We start from the raw sequence: 26,189 nt of genomic DNA on the forward strand, positions 1-26,189 counted from the left end.
AGCCTTCCATAACTCGATAAAGAAAAACTTAACCTTTTTTTTCTACTTCTTTCCCATAACTTTAAAAATATTTGTATTAATATTCCTATGATTATGTATCATAATTATGAATAATGTCTTGCCAATAGAGTTCCTGGTTTTTCTTTGCTTGTTAGCCTTTAGCACAGTATTTAACACATAGTAAGTACTCAGTTGAATGTCTCTTAAATGAATGGCGATCTTTTCCAGCCTTCAATAATAATTGCATTAGAAACTGTCAAATCGAAAAGTCAAACAAAACGCTTTAGAAACTAGCCTTTAATACATCCACATTCTCTCCCCTCAGATACACTCTAACCAATGTCATTTTTTTTTAATTGAAGTACAGTTGATTTACGATGTTGTATTAGTACCGAGGTTCTTCTACACCCAAGGACAGTTTAGGTTTCGGAGAACTATCTGAAAGTAGCCAGTGGGAAGTTATCTCTGAAAAGTTCATCTAGATTAGAGCTTCTCTGTTTTAGGACATGGTGATGGTAGTCACAGCAACCTCCATGGGTATCAGGCCTCTAAGGAATGATACTTATTTGTGGAATATAAGCTCTCTGTTTCTAAGACCTGCAATTCTCCTAGCCTTTCACTCAGTGCTTCTGCCAGTAATACCTCTCAAGGTCCACAAGCAGTTCAGTTAGTATTTAACCAGAATTAACCAACCACTTCTTACTAAGAGCCTAGAATGTGCAAGGCTTCACACTTCCCTGAATGTTGGATGAAATCCCATTATTCCAGATAACTTTCCTCTGACTGCAGTGTATGTCACCTAACAAAAAGAAAACAAACCCTGCAGTTAGCCAGGTTTCTTAAAAGTGAAGTCACAGTATAATTATCATTCTTTCATGGTATGTTTATGTTCCAGGACTCTAACTCGTATGTTCTTTGTGACTTCTCGGAAAGTTTCAGGGACATTTCAGCATCACAAGTGCCCCTTAGGCAATCCACTTCATAAAGGGTTCAAACAAATTACATATTTCTATATGTGTGTCATTCTTTTTGGTTCATACTTAACTATTTTGAAATTTTCTTAAGAATACCTTTTTACATGTTTTTCTTATACACCTATGTAGTTAAATTTTACAGTCAGTACAGTCAGCATGACTAAAAAAAAATACTGTGTGGCTGAGTTAATCTTTCTTTAAATGAAGATGTAATTATTTCTCAGATTCATACATTTTCTCATCGTAGTGGTGCTCTTCAAGTTAAAATTTGTTTCTGATTTCCTGGATGTAAGTGAGTATTTTAAAGACAGTCATTATAAGTAGAAACCTAAAACACATACAGTATAAGTCGTATTTTTCCTGTAAAGTTTTAGAATGTTTTTTTCACATAAGGGTATGTGATTTTAAGCCTGAGGAAATTCAGGGAGTAAAATCTTGCAAAAAGCACTCATTGCAAATGTTGAATTTAAATATACTTCAAGTATGACAAAACTAAACCTACTGTATAAAAGTAATTATAAAGTCTGGAGTTTTTATAACTTCTTCCCACCAAAATGTTTTAAAGTTCTTCAGATCAATTACGGTGTACGGCTGTACTTGAGATTACTTTCAACCAAGTATATTTGGAAATAAGGAATCAGAAAAAGGAAAAGTTTTAAATTATCCCTCCATACTGAGAGAGGTAGCCTTTTGTTTATGCCTTCTAGAATTTGAGAGGTGCCAAAAAGGCACTCTTCAGTCATTAAGAATGCTTAATATTTCTATATTACCTAATAGTTCTTTTTATATTATTTCATTTGTGTCACAAGAGCTCTGTGAAGGTCTTATACCCATTTCACAGAAGCAGCAACTGAATTTCAGCTGTCCATTCTATAGAATGTTCACTCTCCTCAATTCTGAATTGCATAAAAGACACTAAAATCTCTTTTAGATTATGCTCTGTTATACTCTGTGGATCTCTATGTTTATGTGAACTTGTATAAAACTTTGTAGAACTAAGTCAGATTGTTTTGATTTTCATAGGTTTTTTGGCTTCCCTTTTAATCTTTTCATCATCAACTTTAAAATTACAAATATCTCTGTCATATCCTGCAAGTAAAATTCTGTCTTGTGTGAAGCATTCTATCTCATCATAAAAATATTTTATCTGTGTATGTATGCTTTTATAATTTTTTTTTCTATTAACTTTTTGCACATCACATTTCACATCTATTATGTATCATACAGACCTGTCATCTTCTGGGGTTTTTTTTGTTTGTTTAAAGAATGAAATGTGTATTTTTCCCACTACATTTTAGAAGTCTGGTTTGTTTTCTTTTAAATAGTAAGTACAAATCTGTGACCTTTTTTTTTTATCAGTGAGGAACAAGTAAATGACCTATTGCTATCATTTCTAACCCTGTGTTTTTATGACTCTTAGAATAGCAGCAGTTTATAACAAACCAAACAATTCAAGGATATAAGGAAACACACAGAACAAATGGCAAAACTATTAAAATAAGTCTCTGGAAATAATATGTCGTCCAGGAGAGACTATTAGCAATGATAGGAGATGATTGTGATCTGATTGGCAGTATTTTCGTTTAAACTTAACAAATCTGTCACATATTGAGGAGTGAACACTGACGGAAGGCTGGGAGTGCAGCATGGAGGAAGTATCAGCACTGGAGGGGGTCACGCTCTGGAAACCAGGACTGAAAATGGAGAAGCGTCTGGAGTCTGAAGTTGATGATGGAAATTAACAAGAGTATGCGTCAAAACCTGTCAGACTGTACCAAAGTAGTGAAGTCCTGGAAGTACAGCAGCTAGGTGAATACTAGCATAGGAGGGAAAGCTAGGCACCAAGAGGACGTGAATACCAGAGGCAAATGCTGTTCAGTAATGCACGGACAGACGAGAACAGAATCACGGTGCCCGCACTTCTGATTTAAGTCTGTGACAGTGGATTTCCGTCCTCAGGGACCTGCCTACCTCAGTGCGTTCGTACTCGCTGCTTCTACGTGCATCACTGCTGAGAATGACCTTAAGATTGTATCCAAGTTCAGGAAAGAATGTTTGAGGTGATTAGTTATGTCCCCTAGGCTATAACAGCACAGCTGTCTGTCATTCAGTAAACACCTGAGCTCCCACGAAGCTTCATTGCTAGATAGGGTATGACTCCAGAAATGTTTGTCATCTTAAATGCATTAGAATAAGGAGTAGATAAGCTTTATGACCCTGTGTACTGGCCAGGACTTCTTTCTTTATTCTGCTCTAGACCCAACCTTTTGACTACTAGGAGATAATCAGAGGAAAATAATCAAGATGATGAAAGAATTCAGCCGTAAGAGAGATGAAAGGACTGAAGGTGTTTAGAGAAGAAAAGACTTAGAGAGATAGAAGAAATTCAAAATAGACGTGTGAACGAGGCAGAAATAGACTTGTAATACGTCTCTCCAAAGGCTGGAATTAAAACCTAAGGGTAGACATTGTAAGAAGACATGTTTTGCTTTGTTTTGTATAGAGGCTAGGTTAAATAACTTGAAAGCCCCTTCCAAACCTGAAATTGTGGCTGTCAAAAGTCTTGAATGGAAGGCATCTGCATTATTTTGTAAATAATGACAGCTTTGAACCCATTCGACTCAGTAGCGAAGGAACTTGGCTATATTTCTTAAAATCTTCTAAACCTCGGTTTCCTTATCTTAAAAATTGAAGTTATATCTACCTTTTCGTATTTAGGAGAGAATTAAATTTTTATGTAAAATACTCAGTGCAAAGCCTGGCACACAGGAGATACTCAGTGAACGTTAATTTGCCATACAAAACCTGTTTTGTCTGTTTAGCGTGTAGTGGCATTGGCATTCAAGATATATATTTTTTCAATTTTGCGGGTGGGGGATTGACTGATCGATCGATCTATTTGAAATACTGGGGATTGAACCTAGGACCTCATGCATGCAACTCTACCACTGAGCTATACCCTCCACTATCAAGGTATATTTTAACTTCTTTAAAAATAATACATTAAACTATGCTAAATGTTTGCTTTGATAACAATGTGAAATTCTTATTGCTGTCTCAGAATACTGAATAGATGACTTTGAAATAGGTTTACATTTTCTTTTAAACTATTGTGTTAGATATGATAATGATACTTTGGTTTTAAATCTTTATCTATTAAAAATCTCTACTGAAGTATTTACAAGTGAAATGATCTGAGGTCCACTTTAAAATATTTCAAAATAACTGGAAAGGAAGTAGATAAAACAATGTTGACAAAACATTATCATAGTTTCTCAGATGATTAAACATAGAGTTACCATATGGCCCAACTAAGTTTCTACTTAAGAGAAGTGAAAACATACCCACACAAAAACTTGTACAAGAATGTTAGATGTTAGCAGCAGCATTCACAACAGCCAAAAGGTATAAACACAAATGTCCACTAGCTGATGAATGGATAAACAAAATGTGGTATAGCCATACAGTAGAATATTATTCAATCATAAAAAGAAATGAAGTTCTGATATATTTACAACATAGATGAATCTTAAATACCCTGTGCTAAGTAAAAGAAACTACTCTGAAAGGACCACGTATTATATGCTTTCATTCATTTGAAATGTCTAGAACAGAGAAATCTGCAGAAACAGAAAGCAGTTTAGTAGTTGCTTAGGGCTGAGAAGTTGGAGACAAGATGGGATAGAGGAATGATTCCTAAGGGAATCGGGGTTTCTTTCTGAGGTGACAAAAAAGCTTTAAAATTACATAATTTGAGTGGATGACTATATGGCATATGAATTATATCTCAGTAAAGCTGTTTAAAAAAACAATATGATGGGGAGAGTACAGCTCGGTGTTAAGAGTGCGTGCTTAACATGCATGAGATCCTAGGTTCAATCCCCAATGCTGCCATTAAATAAATAAATACATAAATAAAATTACCCCCAAAAAAACCCCAATGTTGGCAAAATGCTGATAATTGTTAAAGTTGGGCAGTAGAAGCTGAAAACCATGCCATGTTCTCTTCCCTTGATATCTCTGAAGATTTCCATAATAAAATGTTGTTTAAATACTCTTTTTTTAAAAAATAATTTTTATGTCCTATTTTTCCCACTGTCTTTAAGTAAACTTTTTAAGGTTATTTATTTTGGGAGGGGGGTAGTAATTAGGTTTATTTATTTATTTAAATGAGGTCCGGGGATTGAACCCAGGACCTTGTGCATGCTAAGCATGTGCTCTGCCACTGAGCTATCCCCTCCCCCTTAAATACTTTTAGATGAAGTGTAAACATCCAAAACATGTACTTGATTTAAAACAAGGTTGGTTTCTGCTTTGTGTTACCTCAGGTAGGAAAGATGCACAGAATTATCTGACTTGTTAGTCAAGATACATTGTTATTCCTCTGTAAAAGCACTTACTTTAACCTCCCATGGGGCACACAGTTTGCATTATACTTGTCAGAGCTATTTTCATCAAGAAATGCCATCTATGTGTCCCCTTGCCAACATCTTTGCAGAGTTTACAACTTTCAGCAATTTATTGGCATCAACTATGCAATACTATTAAGCAGCTGCTCTGCAGTTGAGCTGTTTAAATATGCCACCACCACTCTGTGCAAATAGCTTATATTAAAAGGCCAAGATATGTGCTTTTGGATTCAAGAGACCAATTTATCTCTTTTATAGAGATTGTTTGTACAGTAACAGTCATCATCTTCATCATCATCATCTGGAAGTTTCATAAGAATATCCTTGTCCTTAACTTTTCTATTTTGAAGAGTATCGTGCTGCAATATAGTTTTTATTGTTTTGTTTTGTTTTTGGTTTATCTTAGGTTTCAACTGTATTTTCAGATGCAGTTCTACATTTGTTAATTTTAATGAATGGTGCCTTTATTCTTGAAGTTACTGTAATGTATTTGATATAAGCAAATAAATAAAGCACAGAAAGGAAATAACTTGCCAGAAGTCATAAATGGTGGCAGAACCAGCACTAGGATTTACATCTGATTCTTAGTTCGTTGTTGTTTTGAAACATTTAATAAAATGGCATAGTAAAGATGAAATTTAAAAAATCAAATAAAAGCAATATAGTGCATCTCAGAATTAAAGAATATTATTATAAATCAGACTGTTGAAAAATAGTGTTTAAAGATCTCAAACAAGTGGGGAAAGGTAAAAAGGATTGAGCAATGGCAAGTTTGCAGTATTTGAATTTTACAATGAACAAGTAATGCATCTTTCATTTTAAAAAGCAGGAAGTTTAAAAAATATTTTGACAAATGGCGTCTAAATTAATGGAGCATTTGCCAGGAATAGACTAGAACTGCCAAAATGAAGGGGCTCCCGATTAGGACTCTCCTCATTTTGTCATTTTGGACAAGAGAGCCTGCTTTGCGCCTGAGGATCCTAGAATGAAGCCTGTGTGACAGATTTTCTTATCCACACAGCCAGAGATTGTACTCAATGTCTCATTCAGATGAATGGCCCGAGCAGCAGAAAGAAAATATTTACTCTGTTCCTTCATTCATAAATTGGAACACACAACCAAAGACTGTCAGAAACTGGGAAAAAACTAATAGCACAAAGAGGAAAAATCACAATAAACAAACAGAGAAATTTACTCCATTCTCCAGAGAAAACAAAAATTTCTGTAACAGGAAAGAACTTACAAAGTACTGTAATTAGTTTCTTCAGGAAGATTGAGAAAGTAGTATTTACCAAAAAAGTAAGCAGTAAACAGAAAGAATTTCTGATATTTTCAAAAATTGTGAAAATCAAAATCATGACATTTATTTTAAGTAAGTAAAAATGCCAGTAGAAGGATGTGAAGAAAAGTCAGTGAACTTGCCTATAATCTAGAAAAAGGTAAAAAGACAGAAATTAACCGGGAAAAGCTAACCAATATTGACCATCCCAGAAAGAAAGCAAGTACCTACGAAGAAATAAGGATCAGCTTGGCATCATAGATCTCAGAAATTTGATTTCAGAAGATGGAAAAGTAGTATCATCCAAGTTCTGAAAGAAAGCACAATACTTTATCACAATACCTCTCTTATAAAATTACCAGATTGTTTACCATCAAATGACAAAAAGAAAGACGCAAGAAATAGTGGAACTTGCCAAGATTGCAATAAAAAGAAATTTCGATACAACAACTGTGTATCAGTCTTAAAATCACTCTACAAAATTGATCTCAACAAACAATAGGATTAAGAAGCTAGATAATCTTAGATAATATGGGGAAAGGCATATGTTACTTCTATCAAAAAGGAGGAACCCCAAAAAAGAAGGGGAAAAATCTCTATCAGAACGTCAAGATCCAATAGGAACCTGAGTAAATGGCATGATTTTGAGCAGTAGATGCAATGTAAGAAAAAGAATCCAGTTGAACTTGATACTCGAAACATTTTCCTTTGATCAGAAGTTCCTTTTCTGTGGATCTAATCATGTTCTGCTCTGCAGTGAACAGTATTCATAAATCATTAAACAGTAGTACAAATAACCATACTGACCAATCGGAAAAGGACTTTTACAGAACAGAGGGAAGCAGAATCAAAAGCTAGGGAAGTGAATGGAAAAGTCAAGTCCAAATAATAAGAACAGAATCTTAAGTAGGAGATGGAGCCAACGGTCGGGAGCCAGATAAGAGAACATGGTAAAAACTAACCCAGGTTAGGACCAGACCAGGTTTCAAGATTACTTTATCTTACCAAAGGATCCCATTTTATAGTGGCAGATTTTTCTAATTCTTGTATATTATGTTGCTTTATTTATTTTTGTTTGTCCGTTTGTGAATTGGGAGTTTGTGAATCACACCCACTTCAATGTAATAGTAACACCAACTAGGGCAGGACAATTTATGCCAAAAATGTAGGTGAAAGAGATATTAAAATATTTTCATGGTTAGGAAGACTCAACATGGTACAAGTCAGTTTGAAGTTGGTTTCTTTTTTAATTGAACATCATCCCACCCCATCCCTAAGAACATAGCTCCCCCCCCCAAAAAAAAACCCTCAATCATTAAACATTAAAGCAGTGTAACATGGGTGCCTGAATAGATAGACCACTGGAATAGAGTTTAAAATTCCAGAAATAAATCACAGACATACGGAAATTTAGTATATGGTAAAGATAGCATCTCAAATTAGAGAGGAAAAAATTGTCTCTTCAGTACATAATGTTATTACAGAATAGCCTGGGAGGGCAGGGGGAGATGTTGAATCTACACTTTTCATCCTAAGCCAGGATAAACTTCAAATAGATCAGAGATCTAAATGTTTGAAAAAGAAAAGAAACCACAGAAGTAACTTGAGGAAAATGGAAGAAGACAACATCATAAGGCCATAAAATTAAGAAGCGCCAGATTCAGCTACATCAATCAGAATCAGAAAGTTCTGCATAACCAATAATTAAAAATTAAAAGCATAAACAAAGTCAAATAAAAGATAAACAGGAAAGAAAACCTGCCACTCTCATTACAGACAAAGGACTAAGTTCTCTAACATATGAAGAGCTCTTCAAAATGTGAAAGAAAATGACCAATCACCCAGTAGAAGAACAGGCCAGGGATGTCAAGAGGAAACAAAATACCCTTAAATATCTGAAAAGCTGCTCACCATCACAGTGGAAGAAGTGCAAAATAAGTATACCCAAACACTTACCAGACTGGCAGAAATCCAAAAAGGTAATGCAGATACAGATTTTATCAATTAGTAAAGGAAGGCTCATCGAACCAGAGTAGATTGGTTAAGTTTACACAACTAGTAACAGTTTAAGTTTACACAACTAATAAGAGTCAGGAATAGTCTCTGACGTCTAGCCTCATACTAAAACTATTTCCACTACACATGGGTGGCTTTCTGTGTGCTCAGTATATGGTGGGATGGTGGATATTATTTGATGTTAAAGTGGAATTTTCTTTGTTCAGATTTAGCATTGATGTAAAAGAGATCATCTATATGATAGAACATAATAAAACTGAACAAAATTGTTCTGCATGTTATTTTGGTATCCATTGTAACTGTGTAACATCCTAACAGGAATTTGACAGAATTCCATTTCAAGTTCTTTACTTAGACTTCAGAAACCATGCTAATAACGTTGTTTAATACTATCAGATGAACAAAAATAGTACTGTGACAACACCAGCTAGTCTAAATAAAGCAAAAACCTGTGAATTTCCCTTCTGTCTCCTGACCAGCATCAGGGGTGATCTGTTTCCTATAATTGCTCCTGTACCAGCAGCAGAGGGAAGCCAAAGAGAAACAAAATTACGGCTTCCTCCTGGGCATCTAGGAGCCAAAGCCCTCTGCCTAGGAACCCCCACAACTCCTTCCTTTTCTCCCTCCTTATCCTTCCCCTGCCTCACCCCTTCCCCTGGAAAGTATGACCCCCTTGACCTTATTTATTTATCTGTAGAATAGGTGTAGGCTGTGCTGGAGGTAATTTTTTTCCTATTATTTTATTTTGTCTTCATGCCAAAGTACAAAAGTTATAGTGAGGAAAAAGAGGTTCTTTCACATAAAAAGTGCTCTTTTGATCGGCTGAGATTGTCACCTCCCCTTTCCCTTCTGTCCTGGGGAAGTAGAACAGGGGCTGGAATCAGCCGTAACACCAGACGTGTTTAACATTAAATCAGTGATGTCTCCACTCTAGGGGAGCATGTAAATGAAATAACATGATCTTGAAAGCAAAAATCGTCCTCAAAGGGCTCAAATAATGGTCTGTCAGGCTGGCAGTGTCTGAAGGTAGTCACGTTCATGTGCGCTAGCCAAGCCAACCCCAATCCTGCAGAGAAGAGAAAGGATTCTGGCTCCGTTTCTTCCAGCTCCTCTCTTGGCCCTGAGATTTATTAAGGCTCTGTGGCTTAAACTCAACAGCTCTGTTTTAAAATACCCACTCTAACTAAATAGTTCTAAATAGAACTAATGACAGCCAGAAAAAAAAAAAAAAAAGGCCTGTAGGAACTTGCTCTGACACAGAGCTGATGTCTATAAACAGATTAGTAGAAGGGCGCAGAACATCTTTTTATCACCGTAATTTTTGTGTCTTGGCATGACGATGAAATAAAATAATAGGAGAAAATTACCTCCAGCACAGCCTACCACTGTTCTACAGATAATAAGGTAAAGGAGAGTTTGATCTGTCCTCTCTCCATATACTTGTGTTTGATTGGATCAGTTTAGTACGTAATCATAAATATCCACTAGTTAGTGTGAGGTGCTGCTGAAGGTTTATGGGCAAAATAAAAGAAAATAAACTTGCAGGAGGGAATGAATGACAATTTTGATCTGCGTTCTTTAAGAAGTTCAGCATAATGAGTTCTTAGTTCAAAGGACAACTGATAAAGCTAACTCTGGTTTTCATTTGTAAAAGAATAGGGAATAATACGGTTAAAGAAATCCTGACGCTGTATTAAACGTACTGTTTGAACTGCTAATTAATAGGCAAAACAAGTATTTTTGGACTCTTTTTCCCTTCTGTCTTCATATAAGACTTCAAAAGGAAATGGGATAGTTTAAGACATGGAGGGAAGAAGTTAAGTGCTTGAATAATCTACTTAATAAGCATGTGTAGAGAAGCTACAGGGGAAAGCAGCTAAACCAGTGGTTCCCAGATTTGTCTCTTAGAATCGCCTGGAGATCTTTAAAAAGTTTCCAAGCCGAGGCCACACTCCAGCCCAATTATCTCACAATCCCTGGGGGTGGGACATAGGCATTAGTTGTTTTTGAAGTTCCACAGGTGATTCCAGTGTGCAGAAAAATTGGGGAACCACTGGACCACAAAATGATATTTTTTAATTGAAGTACAGCTGATTTACAGTATTGTGTTAGTATCAAGTGTACAACAAAGTGATTCAGTTTTATATTTTTTAGATTATTTTCCATTGTAAGTTATTACAAGCTATTGAATATAGTTCTCTGTGCTATAGTGTGAATCGTTGCTGCTGATCTATTTTATGTATAGTAGTTTGTATCTGTCCGTCCCATACTCCTAATTTATCCCTCCCCCCTTGCCCCTTTGCAATGGTATATTTATCGTTTATCATACTAAAAAAATTAATGACTATAAAATTCAGGTACATCGTTATTGTATGTTAATATGTTGTTATTTTCACACCTTTCCTCAAATTGCTTCAAATGTTATCTCTAAGAAGAAAAATGTTTTGACATCCATCATTATTACTCTGCTTGTTAAAATCATATTTTGCCATTTTCTTCTATTTTCACACATCAACAGGAATTGGCAGCAATGAAACAGATTCTCACTAATATGCGGAATAAGCGTTCTGAGGACAAGTTACTTTTTACTAAAATGGAATCCAAAAATGTGACCGAAAATCAGAAATCAAAGACTTTGAATGTGCCTAGAGAACATGAAGACAATATATTTACACCCAAGCCAACACTCTTTGTAAGTATAATAAAAATGAACTTAGAATTTTAATGTCTCTGATTTTCACTAACTAGATTTTCCTTAAATTTCTTTCCTCCCATTTATATTGGTTTCAAACCAATTTTAATAGTTTTATGAAAGAGCCTTGAAAGATCTGTATTTTTTTAACACCTTTATTGTGGTATAATTCCTGTACAGTAAAATATTTCAGATGTACAGTTTGATGAATTTTGATATATGTATACACCTATGAAATCGCCACCACAAATCAAGACAGCTAACATTTCCATGAAGATCTATATTAAACCTTTTTCTGAATGTGTATATTACCTTTCTTAACAGTTGATAGTTGAGTTTTGTATTTCTAGTTAATATATTGGACTTGCCCGGGAGTTAGTATTAATCTAACACCTACTTCCTCCAATCTCCAGAGACTAATTATAAATGAATCAGAAAGACAGTTTGTATAATTTTTAAATTTACATAAGAATAAAAAGGGATACAAAATATCGCTTGCCCCCTCTTATTTGTAAAATAATGTATTTTACTCTAGGAGTTTTCTTATAAAGTATAAAACCAATCATATTAACATAAACTGAAATGGATTATTAGGTAAAAATGTATTTGAACAGAAAGTAGTTGCAGAACAAGAAATTGGAATAACTTCCATTAAATAATGAAAATAAATTAGGAAATATTGAAAATGATGTTTTAACAAATAAGATTAAGAAGAAAAAGGCAAGAGACTCAAAATAGGAGTCACCTTATTAAATATTTCACTTTCCTTCAACATGGTTTCCCCTCCATGCCTTAATTTCTCAGAAGAAACATGGTTTTTACCATCTGAGTGGAGACTCACAACCAGAAAGATTTTCTGTACGATATGCTGATTCAGTGAGTCCCCAGAAACTTAATTTTTTTAACTCCCTAGATAATTATAATAATCGGTCAAGTATGGGAACCTCTGATCTAAGCTATTTCATTATGCATTCAGAACATGCTACTCAAGATCAGTGAGATGTGAGAGATTGCTTGGTGATTACATAGTTTAACCTCCTTTAAAAAAAAATGACAGAGTTACAGTCTAAATGAAATAAGGGATAATTATGTAAGGGTCCATGTGGCAATAGAGACTGAGCTAACAGGATGGAGAAAACTGGAAGTCTGGATCAACCAGCCTGGGTACAAGGCAGCTGAATGCATTTCCACAGCTGAGTCTGTGGACCTTTCCCTCCAGTGGTACATCAGCTTCTCTGTGTTTCTGTCCTACTTTCTGCTTACTCATAGTATCCACTTCCTCATCAGCTTCCTCATCGCAGCCCCTTGTCTTGAGACATGTATCTATGCATCCTTTTCCCAATCTCCCCTCTTAGAACCTAGTTCTTCCTGTATTTTCCAAAAGCAGGATTCTAATTGGCACAGGTCATTCTCGTTGGAGGCTACCCCTTTGTGGCAAGACTTGTTAAGGTTATTAGCCAGCCTACTGGATGGCTACCCTTACTAGTCAGCAAGGGTCACATGGTACCAAAGAAAGCTGCCAGGGCTATTTGTTCAGAAGGACCATGGCTCAGCTAGTTTTCCTCAGAAAGTGGGCTGGGATTATGACGACACTATGATGTGTCTATTATTGTAATCTGCAAGAGGAGAGCAGACTGAATACATAGACGCTAGTGGAAAACATAGGGTCGGTTGAAAACCACAAGGTACAACCAAATACTGGAAGCCTGTCACATTCTGTGATCTGCTTTTCTGACCCTTCTCTGTTCCAAGCAATGAACTAGTCCTTCTGATCCTGACCTCCTGTACTTCTGACTTTAGCTCAGTAACCTGATTCTGATATCCTGAAATCCTGACTGTAATCAGTAAATCAGTAGGAGTAAGATTTCTCCAGTATCTCAAGCTAAGGTTCTGCCGTGAGAACAAAATTAAGGAAATTTGAAATATGAAGTATTAATTGGGTAGTTTTTATTTCCTTCTTTATGCTTATCTATATATTATTCTTTTTTTTCTACAATAAACTTTCTTTTATGTACAAGAGGAAATTTTTCAAAAGAGGTGTGAGGTCCTAATGAAAACTGAGAGATAATACTGGAAATCACTTGAGTGGAGGGTATAGCTCAAATCGTAGAGCACATGCTTAGCATGCATGAGGTCCTGGGTTCAATCCCCAGTACTTCCTCTAAAAATAAACAAACCTAATTACCCCCCCACCGAAATAAAATAACTAAATAATACTATAATAAATAAATGAGATTTTTAAAAAATACTGGAAATCACTCAAATCAATACTATGTGCTAATAACACAGAATTAGGAATATGAATTAACTGGGTCACCTGGGGCAAGTCATCTAAATGCCCTGAGCTGGTTCTTATCTGTAAAATTAGGAGGGATATTATATGAAATGAGGTCTGGACTTCTTTTATACAAACATACTATGATTCTCTTAAGGCATCATAATTTTTACAGTTATTATTTTAAATATTTTCAATTTCCCATAAGAATGCTTATCTTATATATTCCCTCATCTTGTTAATAAGGACTTTATGATGCAAATATTTGAAAATAAGATTAAATCGTTACATAATCTTACGGTTTTATAGCTAAAATGAAAACATTTCTAATTCACTTCCAGATCCTTTGGCTGAAATTATTTGTTGTTGGTATTTTTCCCTGATAAATTCAGTGATGGCTGGATGATTGTGTGCATGTTTATATACGCACTGAAAATATGAGGAAAACACACAGAACTGCTGTTAACTGGGCAGTGGGGTGGAGGTAGAGCTGTGTTATAGAGGAGGAGGAATGAGAGCTTGAGACATTTTTCCTAAATACTTTCATAATCATGTGCACATTTTGCTGTGCTCATGTTATATTCATATATGAAGACAACCCCCAAAAGGTGTATTTTATAGAAAAGTGCTGACCATTGAAATCACAGACGTGAGAGAATTGTTTTTCAGGCATTGACTACACCAAAAAGACTAAACTGAACCACAGAATGTAAGTGCTTCAAGGATAGAAGCTGTAGGGGGATAGAGCGCATACTCAGCACGCAAGAGGTCCTGGGTTCAACTCCCGGAACCTGCTCCAAGCAGAAATCAAAGAGAAACCCCAATTACCTGGCCTTCAGGATACAAACACTGCAATAAAAACGTCTGCTTTAAAAAAAAAAAAAGAAGAAGAAGCAGCTGTGTTCCCACAGCACAGGATCAAAGCAGATACTCTAAATATTTGGTAATGTAGCATTAAAAAAAAAAGTTATTCTTCTCCCCAATTTAGTTATCTTCTTAGCTGTTTAAACTGTGTGGAGAATTTTAGTGTTGAACTAAATAAATAAACTATGCGGAGAGTGAAAGGAACAACTCCCAAGACCATGGTTAGTGCGGCTTCTGTAACGAGCAACTACTAATCGTCTCCTTTCTCTCCCAAGGTAGCTTTTAGCTGTGCTAACCACTTTTCCCAGCCTCACCCAGTCTCCTTAACTAGAGAAAAACTGGAGCTATTCTAATCCTCCCGGGAGTAAATAACTCTCCTCTCGTTGCAAGGCAGCACGGGACTGTCTTTTGCTAGTTTTCTGTTGCCATTCTTTTCCAAAATACCGTTTCTAATCAGGATGCAATTCATTGTCACTATTTTGTCAATACTTTTTTAAAAATGCATGTTAGCAGCTCGGCAGTTAATCTTTTCTCCACGTGGACAGTAAGCATTAAAAAGAGAAGGGGCGTTAGTCTCTAAGTAGGGAGCATAGTAGGGAGCATAGTAGGAATGTGCAGCGCCAGCACATTGAGTGTGAAGTGTCATTACAGTGAATTTATGATAGATTCAGGTCTTGGTTTATATTGGTTATCTCATTTGCTAGCGTATGTTGGATGGGTAAATTACGTCTATGTAATTTATACAGAAATGATTATAGAGACCACACAATTCTCTGGAATTTAGAAGGCTACACGTGGTCATCTGGAAGGCAAAAAAATGTTCATGTAAATTAAGTTCAAAAATGTGTACTATTTGCAAGAACCTGTGCTGAATATGGTAGAATAATCTGACCATTAAGATGCAGAGTTAGCCCTAAGGATGCTTTTCCTCTAGGATCAAGGATAAGAAAGCCACTAAAAATAGTATAAGGTGAAATTGGGTGGACTGCTTTAAAGGAAATACAAGCTACCACAGAAACTCAAAGAAAGGAGAGATGATGTGTTGTTGATGGGCTCCAAGAAAAAGAAGGTATTTGAGGTTGGCCTTGAATGTCTAGGATTTGACAGGTGACAACAAGAAATAAAGAGTGAGAAGTTCCAAGAGCAGAGAGTGTAACATTCACAAAATATTTTCTAATTTGTGCCCCTTTTCATTATTAAAAAATAGGGTGTTTAACAATCTAGACTTTATTCCTCTCTTACTGCTTTCTTATGCCTGGCTTTAGTCATTTTACCACTTAACACTTTCCTTTAGGACAAAAGGAAAATAAAAGTAGATAGGGTATAACTAGAATAGTCAGATTCAAAGAGGCAGTAATTAGAATGGTGGTTACCTGGGACTAAGGAGAGTGGGGAGTTACTGTTTAATGTGTGCAGAGTTTCAGTTATACAAGATGCAGAGATTTCTGTGGACGGATGGTGGTGAGGGTAGCACAGCTGTGTGACCAACTGTATACTTAAAAATGGTTAAGACAGTAAGTTTTATATTATGTATATTTTACCAAAACTTTTTAACATTTCAGTAGATAGGTTATAGAAACAGGGTTTTTTTTCATTATTCATGAGGGAAATTTTATAATTTCATCCAGATGGAATTTAGCAGTTATTTGTAATATTCTAATATAATGAATACAATTCACTGGATGTATTAAGACAAGTGACACAGGATGCTGCCCTAGGGTAACATTAACACAATCATGTCCTAACCCTGTACCACCCGGCGTTTTTCATGTTATAACACACATAGAAAAGTGTGATATTTGTATAGTACACCAGGGTAAATGAACTTTGCTGGTAGATTGAAGGGGCTCCAGCCATCTCTGGAGGCAGAAGGGACCGACTGCTCATCGTATCTCTAGCACTTTGTTATCACATTGGTTTGGAAGCTCTAGTCTCACTTTTTAATGTTGAATCCAGATTTATCTCACCGGGACACGCTCACACCTCAAGATATCTAGTGCATTTACATTTTTAAAAATAATTTTTCAATTTCGAGTCTCAGGAATACTAATTGCAACATCTTCCTGATGTAATTCAGCTGTAAGCTAAATTAGAAATAAGGAAGTTTCTAGTGAGCATGGAAATAGAGCCATGAAGTCTGAGTGATCTGGGGCTGCTTCTCACTTTGTCCCTTTGTTGGTAGGAAAGCCAGGTCAGCTATCCTAGACACGTGTGAGTTGCCCTCTGCCTTAAAATTTTAAAATAAATAAATAAAATAAAATATTTTTAAAAAACACCAAATTTCCCTGGAAAATGGCGATGCCAATTGGTACTCCCTCCAACAATGTGCAAGATCCATATGTATCCACATTCAATCCTTATTTTAGCAATCATTTCAGTTTTCCTGAATCTGATGGATGAAAAACAAGTATGTTATTTTGCATTTTTGATTACTAGTGATGTTGAGCGTCTTTTTGTTTTCTATTGATTGTTTCTATTTTTGTGTGTGTGTGAATGACCTGCTCATTTCTTTTGCTCATTTTTCTCTGTTTTCTTTTTGCTGTTGATTTATGAACTCTCTCTTATATTCTGATCTTAAACATTTACATGTTACAGATACTTTCTCTCCATCAGTCTCTTGTGCTTGTAATATACACTCATGGATTAAACTGGCACTAACACTGACTTTCTGGGTAACTTGAATAAATACTTATCCTCTGAGGGGAAAAAAAGAGTTGAGCCCTGCCTATGAAGACATATAAATACTTACTTCTTCAACTTTCTGTTGTTATCTTTTTTTTAGAGAACAAAGTAATTATATCTATTAGACATAGTATTTCTTTTCTTTAGAAACGGGCACTGGTTGAACACTAACAGATTCTTAATTTCTAGCTCTTTTTCTAGATTCCGGGAATAGTCCACCAGGCTTATTATGTCTGCGTTTATCAGTCAGCATTCTTCTCACTATGTTATAATCCCCAAGTTATATATTAATGTTTTAGTTGGCAGCTTCTGGATGATACCGAAGTACCTATCTTATCAGTTATCTGTCTCCTAAATCACATCGTAACAGTAAATTACTTCTGGAAGGTTTCCAGTTAATCCTACCATCTGTTTTCACCACAGCCCTCTGAGCACTTTCCTAAATCTGGAATACTGTTGACTTTAGGATCTGTTAACACCACTAATAATTTGAGATTTTCATTAATTTGTACTGTTTCCTTATAAAATTATAAATATAATTAACCTAAACCAGCACATAAAAATTAAAGCAGTGCTCCCAATGTATAAGTTTACTTTTAAGCAATTTGTATGTCTAATATCATGTCCAGTATATGTATGTTTATATAAAATATATTATAAGAAGGATTTCATATAATGGAATCTGTAAGTCTTAAATTTAAAAAGAAAAAAATAGAAATGTGAAATAGAAAATAAGGGCCCTCCTCAGCTAAAAGATGAACTCTGTAAATAACTGAAGAGGCATAACAAACTTTGCTACCTAAAGCCCCATCTTATGAGTAGGAAGGGTAAATAACTTTAAGATAGTAACATAGAAGAAACACTACTGTTTAAATAGGATAAAAATGGAATTGCTGCAATAAAAAGCAGTTAATTGTGTATCTGAATTTTTGTGCCCACTTTATTTAACAGCCATCTATTAGGAGTTGGCCAATTTTTCTTTAAAATGCAAGACAGTAAGTATTCTAGGTTTGTGAGGCACATACCATCGCTATTGTACATTCTGTTTGTTTGGTTTTACCTTTCTTTAAAAATGTTAATCCATTCTTAGCAGGCAGTCCGTACAATGATAGGGAGCGTGGACCATAGTTCACCAGTCTGTGATCTGTCTTACGCTAGTTGCTCAGTACTAATCAGGAGTTGGTAAAGGATAAAGGCTTAGAAACTTACAGTGCCTGGAACTGGGCTGTCACTAACAGATAGTACCTTACTGACAAAATGTCTAGAATTGAGGAATGTATGTCTCATGATGCACTCCAAGGTCCATAGTAGCACTATTTACAATAGCCAAGACATGGAATCAACCTAAATGTCCATTGGCAGATGAATGGATAAAGAAGATGTGATGTGTATATGTATACAAACACACACACACACACAAACACACATACTACAGAGTGGTATATATATGTGGTGTGTACACACACACACACACACACACACACACACACACAGTGGAATACTACTCAGCCATAAAAAAAGAAACAATGCCATTTGCAGCAACATGGATGGACCTGGAGATTATCATATTCAGTGAAGTAAATCAGAGAAAGATAAATATATCACTTACATGTGGAATCTAAAAAATGATACAAACGAACTTATTTACAAACCAGAAATAGACTCACAAACATAGGAAACAAACTTAGGGTTACCAAAGGAGAAAGGTGGGGGTGAATAAATTGGGAGTTCAGGATTAGTGGATACAAACTACTGTATATAAAATAGATAAACAACAAGGTCCTACTGTATAGCCAGGGAATTATAGTCTTATAATAACCTATAATGGAAGATAGTCTGAAAAAGAATATATGTATATAAATAACTGAATCACTTTGCTGTACACCAGAAACTAAAACTACATTGTTAATCAACTGTACTTCAATTTTAAAAAATTTTTTAATAAAATAAAAAGAATGTATGTCTCATGAGAATCAGAAATCAGCTTTCCAGGATCACTGTTATCTCCATGGAATTTGTTTGAATTTTGGTAGTACTTAGACATAGGTACTGATATAGATGAGAAATCACCTAACATATTTTCCTCAAGGCTCCTCCATGTTGTGTCTCCAGGCACTTTGAAATACCTCTTCTGGAATCGTCTTTTGAGTCTCTGGCACATTCTTTTGAAAGCATTCATTTATTCAAGCCTTATTCCAGGCCCAGGGCCCCTGCCCTAGAGTGCCGCACAGTTTAATCATGACCACCATGTATCATACAGTACCACGTGGTAAATACTAAATAGGGAGGAAGCACAGGATGCTGTGAGGGTCTCGTTTGTACTCTCAGACCTGGACAGCAACAGTGAAAGATGAATGAGAGGAATGGATAGATAGAGGCAGCAGACTTTCATATCAATTCAGACAGAACTTAAGAAGGTAGCGAAGGTAGTGATGGAGGAGAGAGAAGAGGCAGCTATAGGGTTAAACAGGAGGGACTGAGAAACACCCCTGCAGGGGAAACAAGGAGGGGAGGCAGAATGATACCTGCTGCCCAACTGACAGCTGAGTGAAGGAGGCATACGAGGGAGCCGGGAGAGCAGTCATATCTTACTTATAAACACGCCTCTTCATTGCTACACATAGTTATACAAGAAGGAAAATGAGATTATGTAGAACAAGATTTGAAAACTACATGCTTTCAAATATTCATTATGATAAAATGTTAATACCACTCCAGAAAATGATTTTTAAATGTACCCATTGAAGTTTACTTTGAAACATAACAGTCAGAAAAAGTTCTAGGACATCTGTTTTACATTTGCCAACTGAAGTTTAGACTAAGAAATATTAATTGGATATTCAAAATCTAATGTCAGTTGTAGTCACTGTAGAAAGTAAAATGACAATCAACCACAAAATACTTACACTGATATACAAAGCACTAGATTCAAAAATGACAACAGAAAGAAATGTATTCATTTAACCAATGTTTATTGAGCATTAATTTCTTGGGTGACCGATTCAATAAGCAAGTATAACAATTACGCAATAAATTAAGTATTAAAGGCTTTGGTTCTTGAAAAGAACACCAAAAGAAGCCATGAGGTACAGAGCAGATTTCCTAGGGGAGGTGACTTTTGTGCTGAGTCCTGAAAAACAGCTAGGAGGAGAGAACACCAGGTAGAAAATACTGTTCATAGTTAGCAGTTATCACGGGCTGGGTGCTTTTCCATACTTTGTCTCATTTTATCCTCTCAACAGCCCTCTGCTGTCGATTACTGTATGTCAGTCAAGGTCCATTTAGGAAACAGATGTCGCACACTGAAGGGACTGTTTACAAGCATGTGGAAACCAGCAGGTGATAATGAACATCTAGGATTAGTAAGTATGGGAAGCTATAACCACTCCTAGAGCTCAAGGGGCCAGGAGAGGGATTGGAGCCTTCTTATGGGAACTTTGGTCTTCTGTAGAGGAATTTAGTCACTACCAAGCCATGGCCAGAGCTGGAGAATAAATATCCCAACTCCTTTTGTCCTCCCACCTGGAAGCCCGCTGTACATCCCAGCAACTGAACCTAATCAGAAACCAGAAGACGCCACTGACAGCATCCTGGGGCGCAGAGCAGAGTGGGAAAGGATGGAGACAAGGTCTGAGGGTACCTGGGATAGCCAGCACTGTTATTTTTCAGTCTCCGCATATTATGTATGTAGTAACTAAGAGTTCGTGCCCAAGTTTACAAATGAATGGCTGAGACCTGTTTTATTCCAGAGCTTGTGCTCTAACCCAGTGTTCTATACTGTGCACCAGCTACAAAAAACAAAGGAAGCATGGCATTGAGTACCTACTGCATGCCAGACACTTTCCTGTGTGGGGAAAATACAACATGAAACAAAATAAACATTATAACTTACTTAAGGATAAGAGTCAGAGCCTTTTGGAATTTGTTCCACTGCTAGTTCAGTGACTTAAGCAGATAAAAGTCTCTCAGATAAAAGTCTGGAGATAAGCATTTCCGGCCTAGTCTGTGACCCTTTGAAGTCATCAGGGACCTAGGTTCCTTCTGCCTTTCTCTTCAACCATCATTGGTGTGTAGCTTCTGTCCTCAGAATCACAAAATGGTCGTTGTAGCCTAAGCCATCACATCTGCATTCCAAGCAAGAAGCAAGAGGAAATGAAGGAAAATAACCATCTCCTTTTCTAAAGGCATTTTTCTGTAAATTCTACCCAACATCCTCTATATCCCATTGGTCAGAACTCAGTCACATGGCCACACCTAGCAGCAAGAGAAACTGATAAATGTAGTTTTGATAAATGTAGTTAAGACCATTATTCTGTTAGTAAAATCAGAGTTCTTTTAATAAGAAGAGGAAAGTAGCTGCAGTCTAGGCAACCAGCAGACTCTGTCCTAGGATCTTACTCATTTTTATATCTGTACAACCTAACACAAGGACCTGGTATATAGTAGGTGTTCAGTAAATTACTAGTCTCAACTACAAATAATTTAGTTCATGTAGTACAGTCTCAAGAGAGAGGATTAGAGAAGTAAGTCTGGGCCACATGCTAAAGGGCCTTGTCTTCTAAGTTAAAGATAATTTGAACATGACAGTGATAGGAAAGTTCCCCCAAAATAACCTAGGAATAAGGAACATACATTAGTCCTATGGGAGCAAGCTATGAAGCTAATTTTAAATGGTTGTAACCAAAGAACTGGAAAGTCCACTTACAAAATGGAAAAGCAGCTGATTCCCAAGACAGAGGTACACTTGGCTGTGGCAAAGCTACATCATTAACACAGCTGAAGAAAGGATGCACTGGGAGGAGGGAATGGAGAAGGGATGGTCTGCAGCAGACCAGACGCAGACAGGAGTCAGGAAGGACAGTCTGCCCTGAAATGCTTGTTCTGTCCTTTTTGAGTCGTAAGGTTACTCTTTAACTGAAAAAATTTTCTTTACCTTCTCCCCATGCATACTTGGTAGTAAAACAACAACAAACAACAACAACACTTTTAGTATCAGTTGATTAAGAAAATGCAGAGGTACAAGCTCTGTTCCTTCTGTGATCTTTAGGATTTTGGTCCATAGAACTTGCTCTCATAGTTTTTTGTCCAGGAGCCACCCTTAAGAAAATCATTTTGCATTGTGACCTAGGGATGATCACAGTTTCTCAAAACAGAACTTACCGCTTCTATGACAGATAAACTAGAATTCTCATCTGTACTTTGGTGTCTTTTAATTTGGTTAGCCTCTGTCATCTTTGAATTCTCTTGGAAGATAGCACCTGGATGTTCCCTATGATTTCCTTATTTTCCTGTGGAAGTTTCTTTCACTTTTCATACTAAGGACTTTGGACTTTCTTTTAAAGAAAAACCACTGAAGTGTTTTAATGCAGATTTGCATTTCAGAAAGATAAGATTGGAAGGACTGTGGGTGATGAATTGAACAGAACAGAAGAGAAAGCCCAATCGCAAGTGGGAAACTCTTGCAGGAATCAAGCCAGAGATGATGAGGGCCGGAGACAATCCAACTGGGGTCAAGATAGAAACAGACTAAGGAGTTGAAAAGATATTTCAACAAATGTTAGGGACTGCTTAGAATGGATGTAGCAAGTAAAAAGAAAGAGAAATCTAAGATGAAGAGGGATCAAATATTTCTGGTTTTTGTTGTTATTTATTTTGGGGGGTGGGAAGGTAATTAGGATTTTATTTACTTATTTATTTTAATGGAGGTACAGGGGGTTAAATCCAGGACCTTGTGCATGCTAAGCACTTGCTTTACCACTGAACTATACCTCCCCCCAAAACATTTCTGGTTTAAATGACTGAGCAACCTATGGCCCCAATCACCAAGACAGAGAATATGGCGGATTGGGGGAGTTCATTTTGACATATGGAATTTTAGTTGCCTTTGGGGACCATCATATGAAAGTATTTGTAGCTCAAGTTAGAGCTATGTTATACAGCTAGGGTTGGAGGAGGGGAGTGGAGGGTCTACTGGTGTGTTTGGTGGTGTAATTGAAGCTGGCCCAGGGCATGGCTGAGGTCAGGAGGAGCTCATCACTGTTGTCACTTGTAACGTTTTGTGTATCAGCTATAGTATATAAAAACGCTTAAAAGTGTAAGATATCATGCTATCATAGTTATATGCCTACGAACATATATGTATATGTATTTAGGAATGTAGTTCTTCATAGTTCTTAAGAAAATATAGGTGGGAAAGGAGTAACTGCATATTTGATTTATTATATTATATAAAGTAACATGTTTTGATTGGAATCTGTACCTTATATAAGGAGTTCTGCGTGCTTTATTCTGTAACAGCCCACTTCCTCTGCTGTTTTTTGTTGCTACTCTGAACAGCCAGGCTCTTTGGAGGCTGAAATGATTGAGCAGTAAACCCAAAAAGTACTCTGGTAAATACTTAGCAATTCAGAATACCCAAAGCACCATGATTTGGATCTAGAAATTCTTCACTAAATGTCTGTTGAGTGAATGAGTATATCTATATGTACATAGATAATACAACTAAAAAGAAGCTGTGTCCTTGGGTTTTTTATAATTTTCTTTGAAAATAGAATCAATTCATTAAATACTCACCTCTGTAGGATATATTAAATACAGGCTTTAAGCCAGAAAACACAGCTGTGAACTTTTTTTAATAGACATACAGGTGGGAGATTATTTCTGACAAAAGACAAAATCTTTGCCCTTAAGTAGTAGCCTTCTGAATTAAGAAAAGCAATTATTTACTATAATTTTACAAAGAAAGCCCCAATGTGTAGAGAAACTTCGTTCTCTGAATTGCCTCTCTTACCCTCCTTATACATGTCTTACTTAATTTTCTTTTCTTTTTGATTTTTTACAGACCAAAAAGGAAGCACCTGAGTGGTCTAAGAAGCAAAAGATGAAGACCTAGTGTTCTGGACAGATTTGCTACATCATCATTTACTCCTGAAGTTCTTTTTCCAATGGACAAAAAGTTTATCTTAATCATGTACTTGGCATTTTTTAACTAGCTAATTTAAAGTTTATTTTAACTGAGTGTTAAATTAACAAATTTTATCATAATCAAAATATATAGAGTGAAAATATTTGTTTTTATCTATCTTGTTCCAAAATAAATGTTGTATACTTTATGATTTAAATTTTGGAGCTTTCATAATTCTTCAAGGCACGTTTAATGTGTGGCTTATAAATATTTTGCTAAGTTATTTTGGTGAGTATTTTTCTAACTATATAAATTTTGAGTTTAAATGTCATTAACACAAATACCAAGACACCTTACAATTTTTAAATTAATAACCATTTGGGAAATCTACTAGAAGTCCCTTCAAATGCCAGATAATACTGGTCAGATATCATGTAAGTGGACATGAATTGCTAATTCTTTCTTTAGGCTCTTTTTTCATATATTTTATATTATCATAAGCCAATAAAGTCTGGTAGAAAGTCTGTTATTCCATAAGTCAAGTAAAATTTTGGTGGAAAGTGTCCTGTTACATGGGTCAAAGCAATGCTGATTCAGATGCGGTATGGACCAAATTTCTAGTCAGTGAGGAAGAATCGGTAGCATTTTCTCTTTTTCTTGTAATAAAATGTGCTCCATTTCTTGTTCAAGAGTTAAAATTTAAAAGAAAGAAGAGGGATGGGAGAGAAAGAAACGAAAAGAAATGCGTTTTTCTATTTCAGGTTTTCTCGACCACTGTTGACCTAGAGGCTGGATAATTCTTTGTTCAGGGTGGGAGTAGGGGGCAGTGTTTTGCATTGTAGGGTGTTCATTAGCATCTCTGACCTCTGCCATTAGATGACAGCAGTGCCCCCCCAGTTGTGACAGTCAGAAATGTCTCTTGTCCCGTGGGGTGGCATACCCCCCCCACAACCACCTAGTGAAGAACCACTGATGCATATATCAGTGCTTCTGCTAGTTGAGTGTGAGAGAAGAGAAAAAGCTCTTGATAATAATATATGCTTGTAAATCTACTTTTATCCTAAAAACCCTAACTTATACCTTACCCCCTTTTTTATTTCATTTAGCTACATCGAATATATGACATTTTGCAACAAAGGTTTGTGAAAATGGCCTTTCTCAGGCATGCATTTTAAATCCAGAGAGCATTACAATTCAGTAAAAGTAAACCTATAGACATAATTTGTTTCCTTCTAAAATACTAGAAGAAAATGTCTGTTTTAGTTTCAACTCTAATTATTCATCTAAAAGCATTTTATAATTTAGTTGAGTCAACCCCGTTTGTTACATGTACATATTTTAATATAAAGGAATACTGATTGATTATCCAAGTTAAAGTAATGATGTGGACAAAGGCACAGAAGTAGGAAAATTTGGAGCTAATTTTAAGAATAGAAAACATAGAGGTGGGAGGGTATAGCTCAAGTGGTAGAGTGCATGCTTAGCATGCACAGGGTCCTGGGTTCAATCCTCGGTACCTCCTCTAAAAAAATAATTAATAAACCTAATTATCTTCCCCCAACAACAAAAAAAAGTAGAAAATACAGTGATGAAAAAACTGAGGAAATCTTCCTGACTCCAAATCCCAATTTTTTCCCCTCTTCCCTCCCTTTCATTTCTGAATAGGAATTACTCTTTAAAAAAAATAGTTCCTCTATCATTTCCTACCATTAATAAAGCTCAGGGTTAGATTGTGGCATGAAAGCTGTTTAGAAGACATTTGTGAATTTCTAATTCAGATGCCACACCTTCCAGAAAGTTCTATCTGACCTACTATAATAATCTGTATTATGTACTCTGTACTCTATATCTCTAATTCTGCTCACCATACTTTATAACAACTGTTTACTTGTCCATTTCCTTGAAGGCAAGAATTGTTTTGTCTGCCTTTTTTGGTCTTCAGTATGTAGCACTGTGTCTTGAGTTTAAGGTATAATTTTTTTTTGATGAATTTGAGCACAGATGAGATACAATGATGTCACTTTTTTTATTGTATTAAAAGTTAGAAATTTCTTTTTAGTATTATGTAATCTGTTCTAACTCATTTATTAATAT

General features: G+C 36.0%; 1 protein-coding gene across 5 annotated transcripts in view; it reads left to right on the forward strand.

The window, feature by feature from the left end:
- PIBF1 (progesterone immunomodulatory binding factor 1) overlaps positions 1-24,643 on the forward strand; it is a 171,558-nt gene extending 146,915 nt beyond the window's left edge. For 3 of the 5 annotated variants that reach the window (XM_072976344.1, XM_072976345.1, XM_072976346.1), the window contains 3 exons: positions 11,197-11,370; positions 20,434-20,553; positions 24,033-24,282. In XM_072976344.1, coding sequence (XP_072832445.1) covers positions 11,197-11,370; positions 20,434-20,553; positions 24,033-24,083 — 345 coding nt within the window. In that variant the 3' untranslated portion in view covers positions 24,084-24,282. Of the gene's footprint in view, positions 1-11,196; positions 11,371-20,433; positions 20,554-24,032 lie in introns of those variants that run through there. The other 2 variants (XM_006210284.4, XR_012080055.1) reach the window with 2 other exon arrangements.
- Positions 24,644-26,189: the final 1,546 nt, after the last annotated feature.

The sequence above is a fragment of the Vicugna pacos genome, chromosome 14 (genome assembly GCF_048564905.1).
Source record: "Vicugna pacos chromosome 14, VicPac4, whole genome shotgun sequence".
Classification (NCBI taxonomy): domain Eukaryota; kingdom Metazoa; phylum Chordata; class Mammalia; order Artiodactyla; family Camelidae; genus Vicugna; species Vicugna pacos.